Here is a 12005-nt window from a genome sequence, read left to right on the forward strand (position 1 = left end):
AACTGGCTACAGCTGCCAGATTCTGGGCAGGTGTGGCCCTGTGGTGTGGAGCCAATTATCTCCAGTCTCTTCTGGATCTTATTACAGATCCCTGTTTGAGGCTCTCCTCTCGGCTGCACCCTGTTACAAGGTGAGCACCTGACGTCACTGGGGACCCCAGCAGCATCCCACATGAACGCCAGGCCTGAGAAACCCCCTTTCTATGTTGTTTCCCCGAGCAGCCCCTGTGAGCCCTCCAAACCGGATCAGCTGTCCGTCATCTGCCATGTGGGACTGGAAGCTCCCTGTGCATGTGCTGTGCCACATCTTCACTGGGGGTGAAGCCAAATCAATTTGTCATATATGCTCCTGTTTCCACCTCCCACAGAAGGGGACCCCCGGAAGTGAGATGCTACAGTAACTAGTATGAGAGTCACGGTATCTGGGAACCAGACCCTGGATGTGTGAACAGAGTCAGTGACCTGCTGAGCTGCAGAAACCACCTGAGCTCTCAAGGGTTTTGGTCCAGAGAGTCAGGTGTGCCTTGTCACCAGCAGGTGGCAGTACAGGCAGGGGGTCAGTGAGGACTGTTCACTCAAGGGAGCCTGGGCCTGGAAGCTGAACTCTGTGTTCCCTGATGGGGACTCAGCAGCGGTGCCCTCTCTAGCCTCGTGATTCTCCTGAGGAATATCCTTTGTGCGGTTTCAGCAGGTGCTTGCTCTCCGGGCTCTCCTAAAGGGTGAAACCAAACTCCATTGCCTTCTGTCTGGGGTGTGAGTTGAGCTCCAGCACAAAAGCTCAGGGAGGGACTGGGCAGCCCTAGGGTGGACACACATTTGCATGGATGGCCCCTCCCCTGGCAGAGGGTGGAGAGAAAAGGAGGCCTGGGCAGCCAGCCCCACTGTGGGCTCAGGGACTGTGTGCACCATGGCCTGGACTCCTCTCCTCCTCGTGCTCCTCTCTCACTGCACAGGTAGGGAGAGGCCTCGGGGACCAGGGCTCAGTTCCCAAGTTTATTCCCTTCCTGCTCCATCTCCTGAGAAACTTCCCCTGGTTCTGCCCCAGCACTGACAAGTGTCTGTGTTTCTGTAGGTTCCCTCTCCCAGGGTGTAGTGACTCAGCTGCCCTCCCTCTCTGCTTCTCTGGGAGCCACAGCCAGACTCACCTGTACCCTCAGCTGTGACATCAGTGTTGTCGACCACCACATATGGTGGTACCAGAAGAAGCCAGGGAGCCCTCCCCGGTATCTCCTGGCATATAAATCGGACTCAGAGAAGCACCAGGGCTCCGGGGTCCCCAGGCGCTTCTCTGGATCCTAAGACACCTCGGCCAATGCAGGGCTCCTGACCATCTCGGGGCTGCAGCCTGAGGACGACGCCCACTATCACTGTGGGAACTGGAACAATGGTGCTTTTCACAGTGACTCACACAGATGGGGACGAGTGACAACAACCTCAGCCTAAAAGAGTTTTGGTTCACAACAAATGAACATTTTAAAATAGCTCTACTATATGCAAACTTACTTGAAAGTATCTCTGGGTTTACAAGGGGTCTAGTGTGAAAGTTTTATTCCGTGTTTCTGAAGTCTCAGGAAAACAGAACCAACACGGAATGAATTATTCATGATGTCACCGAAGTGTTACCTGTTTCCCAAGTGCAGTATAACCAGAGCACGTGACACTGCTGTTCTCCTGAAATAAGGAGAGAGCTCTTTTTTCCCAGAGCCTGGGGTCCCTCCCAGTGGGGTACTGTCCACCACAGCAGGGACTCTGCTGTCCTGGAGGGCAGAGCAGTGACCTTGTCCTTCCTTCCAGGCTCCTGAGCACAAGGCTGGCTGCAAAGCATTGCGTAGCACTGATGAGGTGCTAGGAGGTGAGATCCTTGGCACAGACTCAGGCCCAGGAGGAATTCCATGCACAGAGCTGGCCTGGAGCCTTTTCTGAGTCCCCAAGCCTTCAGCTAAATCATGTGAAAGGATTATTAAAGGGGCCATTTGTGACCTGTATCCCAGAGATATCTGTTTGGGTCACTATAGGGTGGGGATGCTCTGCTAGTGCTGGGGAAATGCTGAGCCTGCTCCAGGCACGTGGGTGAAGTGGGTCCATGGATGAGATGCTCTCACAGCTGCCACCACTCAGGCCCATGGGGACCCCTGTGAGTGGGGTTTCCTAAACCCACAGGCACTTTGTCCCCTTGTCCTCTCTTAACCCACTAGAGCATGTTAACAGTACTGGCTGTGGACTGGGCTATGGGGCAGCAGGAGTGGGTGCTCCCCCTGTTCCTGTGTCATATTCCCCCCCAAGTGGGGGGTCTTGATGAGCCCAGATCCAACATGACCTTCTCCTGAACGTATGTCAGCAAACACATTGAACATTGCCATGGTAATGGTCCCAAAATCTGAAGTCACATCACTTACGCACTCCACTTTTGGACCTGGGACAAAGGTCCCTGAGAGTCATCCCTCTTCACCAGCTCCTACTTGGTGCTCACAGCCTCTTTGACCACCTGTGAGGACCAGCCTGATGAGGAGGCTGATTAGCATAGTCACAGGCCTTCATAACCTCCAGCCACAAAGAGCTCCCATGCCACATGGACGTGAAGTGAACATGTGCCCTCCCCTCTCTGGTGACCCATCACTGTCCTGTCCCTGACTGTGACCAACACTGGCTCAGGTTTTGGCTTCTGTTATCACTTGTGCTGTGAACCCAGAGACCTCACGGTCCCACCCCTGTCTGTCTTTATGGTTCAACATAAATGTCCCATTTGCTACGTGGTTTCCTAATGCAAACAAAATCACTGTGGACCCGGTTTCGGAGTTCCTGGTGGCATGACAACAAATACAGGGTTCCCACACCTGTGACCTGGCTTCCCTGGGGCCTCAGCTCCCAGGCAGGGACCCAGAGACCTTGGAGTGTTAGGAAACACTATGTTGTCTGTCATGGCCACACTCGAGAAACGATTCACACGATATTGCAAATTAGATTTGAACAGGTTCACCTCTTTATATTTCAGAATACATCACCTTAATCAAAATCACTGGACTAATTGATCTATCAACAATGTGTAGTTCATTTTGAATCTGTAGTCATCTCGACACTGGCTGTAGAATCACAAGCGAGTGACGACGTGCCCTGTGTGTCTGCTGTGATGTCTGACAGAATGAGAGATGCGTCTGTTTACTTTCCTGTTTGCCGTGACAGCTCTTTACCGCTGTAGTTTCAAAGCTCAAAAACACAAATCTGGCCTCAGGTAGACTTTTTGTTAATTTTAGTAAACAGTTTAACTGGGAAATAATAATGACCACACAGTTTGAAAGGAAACAGAGGAGAAAGAAACATTCCCCAACATACTTTGCCAGACCATGTTTTCCTGTTACTCTAACCAGACAAAAAATTCTCACTCATGATTCTAGCTACTCAGGGGTGAGCTGAACTTGAACTTCATCACTCAGTAAAGACACCTAATGAAAAGGCACAAGGCAAAGCTAGTCTGCTCCCTTGCGCCCCCTGATGGTGAGTGTGGGAACCATGGAGAGCACAGCATAGAACCCCACCAGCACTAACAGCACTGAATAAAGGTGACTGGATGAGATGGGGGAGAAGAGTTAGCACTGCAGGTGTCCCCTCCCCTCCCTGGTGTCACTAGGGCCAAAGAGTCTAGTGGGGAGTGAGCACAGAAACTGGCCTCAGCCCTGTGCTTCTCTTCCTGAGGTCAGCAGGGGCCAGCAGTGGGTGTGTCTGTCACCCTGCATGAAGGGAACCAGCAGGTGACAGCCACTGCCTCACTGTCCCCAGGAAGGCGTCAGAGCACACAGCAGTGGAATCAGGGCTCCACCCCTGTGGGGCCAGTGGGAGCTGAACACCCACCCCCTGACCTTCTGTGCTGCAGCTCCGCAGGAGGGGGGCCTGAGGGAAGACAGAGGAGATGGGACTCAGGGGCTCCTCCTGTGACCCCCCAAAGTCCTGGATCCAGTAAAACCCCACCTGATTTTTCAAGAAGCAGGAGGTAAAAACTTGATGAGAATAGAGAGTGACCTGACACAGACACTGAGAGGACTGTGATGAGGAGACACAGTGACAGACATCAGTCTGGCAGTGACCCTGACATCCCTCTGAAGGGCAACAGTGAGCGTTCTTGGTACAAATGGAAAGGAGAAAACTACGAATGTAAATAGAAGTCACGAGAACAAACCAAGTGGGAATTATAGAACTAAAACACAAAATGTAAAATTAAAAAAGAAAACTCTATGCAAGAAATCAGGAATAGGTCAACTTTTTCCATTCATTTATTCATTCATTCATTCAGGAAGTGCCACCATCCTTCTGCAGTTCCATCCACCATGACTGTTTCTGAGAGGACATCACCAGCGGGCGCTGTGGGTCTTCTCACAGGGGCATGGCTGAAACCCACTCAAATGGGTCCATTAAAAAGAGTTCTTTGCCCACTTGCGTGCCCTGAGTTAGACCTGACTGACAGCAGGTGCTTCCTCTCAAGGGACAGACTGACAGCTCACGCAACCACTGCGATCTGTTCACAGGAAAGCCAAAAACTCTCCTGGGGACTCAGAATTTGATGGTGTTGTGGGATCATATTTGCATAATGACCCAGCAAACACAGCCCTCCCCCAGGGAGCTGAGGGGGAGATAAAGGGACACCCAGAGAGCAGTGCCAGCCTGAGGCCAGGGACTTTGGAAAGTGTCCACCATGGCCTGGACTCCTGTCCTCCTGCTCCCCCTCCTCACCCTCTGCCCAGGTCCGAGGATGCTTTAGAGACCAGCCTTTGAGGGGGTCCCTCTGCCTTTACTCTTCATCCCTGACATGTGTCTGTTTTTATTTCAGGGTCCAGGTCTCAGGCTGTGGTGACTCAGGAGCCCTCCCTGACTGTGTCCCCAGGAGGGACAGTCACTCTCACCTGTGCCTCCAGCACTGGAGCTGTCACCAGCAATAACTATCCACAATGGATCCAGCAGAAGTCTGGCCAAGTCACCACCACACTGATTTATAATACAAACAGCAAACACTCCTGGATCCCTGCCCGGTTCTCAGGGTCCCTCCTCGGGGCCAAAGCTGCCCTGACCCTGTCGGGGGCCCAGCCTGAGGACGAGGCCGAGTACTATTGTTTTCTGTGGCACGGTGGCTATCAGCACAGTGACACATGCAGGGGGGAAGTGAGACAAAAACCCAGAGCTCAGTGCACCCTCTGCTTCTACCACCCCGTGTCCTCTTCACAGAAGTTGGTCTAGGGAATGTGGGCTCAGGAGGGTTGTTCTCTACAGCCCCAGGGGGTGCAATCAGATCCGCATTTCTAAGCCATGACAGGATTTAACCCACCATTTCATGAAGACAAAGTCCTCTTTAAAAGAGGAGCCAATGTCACCCACAATATCACAGGGAATGGGCAGGACAGCAAAGGAAAGGTCATTCCCACCAGGACACACACACACAGACAGTCAGGTCTGAGGGTGGCTTGGCTGGCTTTTAACAACCAAGACAACTTCACAATCGGGTGCAAAGAAGCAGAGGAGGCAGAGCCACTGGGAAATGGAGCTGGAGCCCCCGTCCCAGAGGAGGTTTCGTGTTCGTCTTCCTTCTCCAGCCTCTGTGGTGCTTGAGGGAAGGAATGCCTGACCTTTGTTCTGGGTCAAAGCAACTGCCTGCTCCAGACAGCTGTTTGCACAGCTGACGGGGGAGCAGACAGCCTGAGTACAGGGCTCACCATTCAAGACGTTCCTTAGAACTGGACCCACGGAGTGCAGCTACAGAATAACTTTGCTTATTTGTAGTGTAGAAATTTATTTGTTGGATCATTATTACCAATAGAAATATTTCTCTTCTATCCATGACATTAATTCCTCCCATATCTCATGAAAACCACTGCCTTCACTGCATAATTGAACACAATGTGGCTTTCTGCAGGAAACTATGCCCCAGGCTTGCAATGATTTTTTATCCCAAATACATGCTTGTAGCCTCTCACATTGGCTTTTAGTTTTCAGGTTAACATCAGTGATACTATAGAGCTAGGATTTTTGAAGACAAATGTTAGAGTGAAACATAATAGAAACATAATAAAAACATAGCCCACATCTTGAGAAGGACATGGGATTGGAGCATATGGACATATGGAACTGATGTCTGCTACCCCCTGCCAGGGAGAAATCTAGACCAGGTGCTCAGTGAAGGGGCGGGGCATCCAGAATGGGAGGTGGAAGAAGAGGACAGTGAGCATCCTTACAGCCAGTGTCCAGCTCTAGTAGCTGAGCCTGTGGTTCTTCACAGGCAAGGCATCTCGAAATCCCACCTCCCTCAGGAAAACAGGCTAAATGGTGTTCCTGAGGACGTCTTACTGGGACTTACGGCAGAGGTTGGAGGCTCCAAACAGAGCCAGCGACGACACCAGCGGATGCAGGGGTGCCCTGCCGTGAGCTCTTTCAGAACTGCTCCTGCCTTGCCCAATGGCCAAGAGTCATCCCCCAGTAGGTCTAAGCTGACACTGTTTCTGGATGTGCAGTAGGGTGAAGGTTTGCTAGTGTCTCTCGTAACAACAATGCTAGGAAATGGGAGAGGGTGTTGGACCAGTATTTAACCCCAAAGAGTCCAGATGTAAGTTTCAGTTTAGCCCCCAGGGTCCACATGTGCTCATTCACAGGCTGCAGACGGGAGATGGGAGGGAGGATATGGGACCCAATGCCGACCGGCACCAAAACCTTGAATGAGATACCAAAGATTTTCCCTTAATTACTGTAGAGAGGGTATGTAGGAGAGATTTATGATCAGAGAGTGGCCTCACCACATGTGTACATGTGAAATAGAACTGGTAATTATGCAAAGAACACAATAAAGTGAGGACAAACTCTAGCAGCAGTCAGGGGAACCTGCGTGGCCCCGGAGAGTATAGATGGGAACTTGCCTGTGGCCACCGGGAGTGGGACAGGGAGATGTGGGGACTGTGGACATACTGTGTGCAGAGCATTGAGAACGACAGCGTCATCGGAATTTGAGAGGCATGTGTGTCTCACAGTCAGGAATGAGGCACAGGTGGGGCCTCCATTATGGAGTGAGGGACTGTGCTGTGACTACACACAGTGCATCAGAATCGCAGTATTGGGGAGTTGTGTCGTAGACATGGGGTACAGTCAGTGACCTGCTGAGCTGCAGGGACCACCTGGGCTCCAAGGCCTTCAGGGAACTTGGAGATGTGTGTCCTGCCAACACCAGGGGGCGCTGTGGGACTTTGCTGTGGTCCCTGCTGCACAGCTGCTCAGGGAGGAGCTTCAGGTCCCCTGAGCCTGGCCCAGGATGTGCTGATGATTCCTTGAGGTCTGACATCTGCACACAGCAGAGTGTTCTCTTTCTCCTGAGAAATCTCAGGAGAAACGACTCCTGGATTCCCAGGAACAGGAGGGAGCCCTGTCCCTTTAAGGTCCTGGCTGTCAGGCTCTTAACCTTTACCAGCACCAGTTTAATAACAAAAATCTTAATTATTTAAAGGCTTTAAAAAAACATCAGTTTCTTGGCATCTAGAGCCTATGAGGCAACCCTCAGCTCCATCAAGTATGAAAAGCACAAGGACATTTCCAGAAAGCTCTGGTTTTTCTTCCAGGTCAACACTGGAGGCATTTTCACACGAGTTGATTATGACTCGGTGTGGAATGAGGCCGTTACATTGAAAAGGAGAAACAATATACACAAAAGGATGTTTATAGTAAAGGTGTAGATTTCAGTCTTTAGAATGCACGTAATTTTAAGATTAGACTGAAAGAGATTAAAGGGGAAAGCATCATAAATATAAAATATAGACAAAGGAGGAAAGAATAAAGTATCAGAATAGCACTGAAGGGACGTGACAGGCCGGAGAGGAGAGCAGGAGGACACGTCCTCTCTGACGGCACTGAGTACGGAGACCGAGAGGGACGCAGCCCGCCAGTACCTGGGCAGCGGGGGTGGGAACGGAACAGCAGTGTCTCCAAAGCACACCGAGAAGACCATGTCATCGAATAAGTGTAGATCCCATAGACTCTCTGTCAGTGTGAACCAGCAGAGTGCGGTGAAGGTTTTGAGCCTCGAACTTGGATGAAGATGTTTCTATATGTGAAGTGGCATCGCACAAGGAGAAGAAGCAAGAGGACATGTCAAGAAAACCTGAAATATTTTGGTGACACAAACACGGTGAATGCCTCATCCATGTAGTCACCTGGAAGTGATTGGTTATCTAGAGACAATAATGTCTTAGTTCCAGCCCCACGGAGAAACCCACTCATTCCCTGTTCTTGGTACTGACATCCCAAAGGTACCAGGGCCAAATCTGGTTGCCCTCCAGAGGTGTGGGGTGTAGTCCAGGGGCAGGTGGGCCCTGGATCCGAGAACAGCAGGGGGCACTGTGTGGCTGGTCCTGCCAAGACAAGGTCAGGTTATCTATTGTTTGATTATTAGTGCCTGACAATGATTGATGAGCATTACATAGAGGCCCTGTACTTCTTCGCAAATAAACGCAATAAAAACTCATTGAGGAAGTGGCTTTTGGTCCTTCTCCTTCAGAGATCGGCCACCTTTCCTCCCCAAGCAGATCATGTCTCGGCAGACTTATTCTCATCTGCAGTGGAGGGGTGGGCTCTGCAGGCAAACCTCCCCCACACCAGGTCATAGGGAAAGTTTGGCCAAAATGATATGCATAAAAATATACTAATTTCTGCTGAAAAAAGGAAAAACATTGAAAGAGTATTTTTGTGCCTTGGAGAAACAGTGATTAATTTCTAACAGGGGAGGAATCACAGTAAAAAATAAAACTGTCCTGAAATAGGGCTCATGCTGCCGTGGGACAGTTACTGCTCTGGGCCTGACCCGGCTCCAGGGAAGACGACATGAGTGAAAGCAGCAGCGTGGTGCTGACCCCGCAGACCAGTTGAGGGACAAGTGGACTGACTCACCCTGAAGAGTATGATTAGGACATGAAAGTGTCTTGGAGTGACAGGGATCCCCCATAGGGGGCACCGGGACCACTACTAAGGAAGCAGGTCAGGGAACAGGGCTGTGGGGAGGCAGGATCTGTCTGTGATGGGAATCAGCCAGCATGTCACACAGTGGTGTGTCTAGGTCTGGGCACCAGGGGGCGCTCAGGGACTGTTTCTGCAGGTCTGGGGTCTTCAGAGCTGGGACCTGTGACTTGACACTGCCTGGTGCCCTCTGCTCAGGATACAGCTGTGACATTGTCATGTCCTGGGCTTCACACAGTCTCTCTCCCAACCCCCCTGAAATCCCCAGGCATAGGTACCTGACAGAGGGCCCAGGGAGGGATCAAAAATGGGGGCGGGGGTCTCATTTGCATGAGTGGGCCCTCCCTCTTTCAGAGTATGAAGAGGGGAAGGGAGAGGTCTGGAGGAGCTCTGCTTCAGCTGTGGGGCCACAGAAGGCAGGACTCAGGGATGGACTCCACCATGGCCTGGTCCCCTCTCCTGCTCACCCTCCTGGCTCACTGCACAGGTGACTGGATAAGGGGATAGGGGAGGAGACCTTGAGAGGATGCTTGGGGGTCTTCTTCCTGTTCCTGCCTCTGGACCCAGAATCACCATCTCTGTGTGTCTCCCTCCTCCAGGGTCCTGGGCCCAGGCTGTGCTGACTCAGCCGCCCTCAGTGTCTGGGAACCCAGGACAGACCGTCACCATCTCCTGCACTGGAAGCAGCACCAACATTGGGCGTGGTAATTATGTACATTGGTACCAACAGTTCCCAGGAAAACCTCCTAAAACCGTCATCTATGGTACTAGCAGTAGACCCTCGGGGATCCCCGACCGCTTCTCTGGATCCAGGTCTGGCAGCGTCGGCACCCTGACCATCAGTGGGCTCCAGGCTGAGGACGAGGCCGACTATTACTGCACAGCATGGGATGGCAGTAGCAGTGGTCCCACAGTGCTGCAGGGCCGTGGGGAAGTGAGACAAAAACCTGCTGTCCCCTGCAGTACAGTTCCCCGGGGCAGTCCCCACTCCTCTGATAAGACAGCTGCCTTCTCATTTTGGTTGGTCTAAACTCAGGTCTGAGACCCTCCACAGGGGACTGTGATGAGAACTTCTGTCACATCCTTTGAACGCTGCCTCTGAGGCCTGTCTGTGGCAGCAACACATTGTGCAGTTTTCTGAAATGAGGGGAAGTTCCTGTGTGTCAGGGGGAGGCTGTGCTGGGAACAGAGTCCTTGATGATGGGTCAGCAAGAATCAGGGACACGGAAACCAGCTGTGTCCATGTCAGTGCACATCAGGAAGGCCCAGTGTGTGTGTTGTCACCAACATGCCCCTACTTGGCCTCCACCCTGCCCATCAGTCAGGATAGATCCACCCTGTGTGGCCCACGATCCATTCATGGGACCAGGTCGGGCATCTCAGGGTCCCTGACCCTCACTGTCCTGAGAGCTGGGGACAAGGCTGCCTCTCACAGCCACCCTGTGACAGTGCCCTCTTTGCTCACACAGAGCTGCAGGCCTGTGGGACCTGAGACCAGGAGGAGCTGCTTCTCATCTTCCAGGAGTGGACGTCCCAGCATGTGGGGCTTAGGACACCTGTGGCTTCTGCTTCTGGAGCCGCCACCCTAGGCCAGGTATTTCCAGGGCTGTCCCTGGGGAGTGCATGTGTCTGCCCCCCCTGATGTCCTCACAGCACCTCACACAGCCCCCTTCCTGGACAACAGGTCTCAGGCAAAACAGGACGTCAGCTCCCCATCAGCTGGGGACACAGAGTGGCTCTGCTCTGAAGCCCAGGCCCTGGAATGGGGGCACCATCTCTGGTCAACTCAGACCCAAACTCTGACTGGGCGTCCTGCATCTCTTTCAGTGACCACTGGCTTCTTTCCTGGATATTCCAGAGCTGCCATCCTCTCATTGGCCCTCACTGTGAACAGCTGCTGTGACAGGTGTGACTGCGGAAGTGTCAAATCAGTAACAGAAGCACGAAAAATGAGAATATTTGGAGGTGAGGAGTCAATTTAAGTTTAAAGTGGTGGAAACTACCATCTGTAGATAGGGGACTGTGAGAGTTTATTAAAAAATATTTTAAAAAGTTTCCAATGTACAATGAATAAAAATGGTGTATAATTCTACAAGTAGTTCAAAGTATATGCTATTCTTTTCCCAATATTAAACAAAATCTTTGACAACGTCTGTAGGAAAATAAACACAATATTCAGCAATCAATAAGAAAGAAATTTCACCTGTTGTGAAATACCTTCTTACACACAAACACTGTAAACCATCAGCACTGAGCAGGAAGGTTATACAAACACTTTTCCTTTACATGTTATTACTGATTTAAATGCACATCCCCTTGAGAGGGTGCTCGGGTGGGTGTCAGCAGAGGGGACAATACAAGTTCCTCACTGTTCCTGGGATCTGTGTGTCACAAACTCCGCTGACTGACAGCAGGCAGGGTCACTGGGCCTTCTCAGGGCTGGGCTCTTCCTCAGATGTGCCACATGGTCCCTTCCAGGGCCCTGTGGGTGGTCTGGACTGTCCCAGCTGACCGGACCCTTCTGGTTGGAACATCAGCTGTTTGCCCTGGAAGAAGCCGCTGAGTCGGGCTGCACTGTGTCCAGGCACCAGCGGCTCCCACACAGGAGCCCCAAAGAGTCACACTGATGTCCTGAACCCTCAGGGTCCCTAACTGTACCTTTTGTGTCAGACTGGTCGCTCATTCTCCTGACACCTCTGGGCTCCTGTAGGCAGAAGGAACAGGAGGGAAGGAGGTGACGATGGATGTTGAGACTTGCAGGGATCCCGGGCTGAGCAGAGGCACCAGCCCGGAGAGGAGAGAGATGCAAGCCTTCCATCAGAGCCCCAAGCCAGGCCCATAGACCCCACCTCACCCCTGGGCCCAACACACCAGACTCGGGGGCCTTCCCCACAGCAGTTGTCCTCTCAGGACCCAGAGTTCAGAGGCCCTTCCGTGATCCGTGGCCTTTGGTGCAGTCCCACCTTCGCACTGGACTGTCCTGATGACACCCCAGCCTGGTCATGGCCCCACAGGCTGAGCTCAGGGGAAAGT

The 12005-nt window shown here is 52.1% G+C and overlaps 1 gene segment (V, D, J or C); it reads left to right on the forward strand.

The window, feature by feature from the left end:
• The first annotated feature begins 881 nt into the window (after positions 1-881).
• LOC114509438 overlaps positions 882-12005 on the forward strand; it is a 14232-nt gene continuing 3108 nt past the window's right edge. Inside the window, 1 exon segment of the V gene segment in view lies at positions 882-952. Coding sequence covers positions 907-952 — 46 coding nt within the window.

The sequence above is a fragment of the Phyllostomus discolor genome, chromosome 13 (genome assembly GCF_004126475.2).
Source record: "Phyllostomus discolor isolate MPI-MPIP mPhyDis1 chromosome 13, mPhyDis1.pri.v3, whole genome shotgun sequence".
Lineage (NCBI taxonomy): Eukaryota > Metazoa > Chordata > Mammalia > Chiroptera > Phyllostomidae > Phyllostomus > Phyllostomus discolor.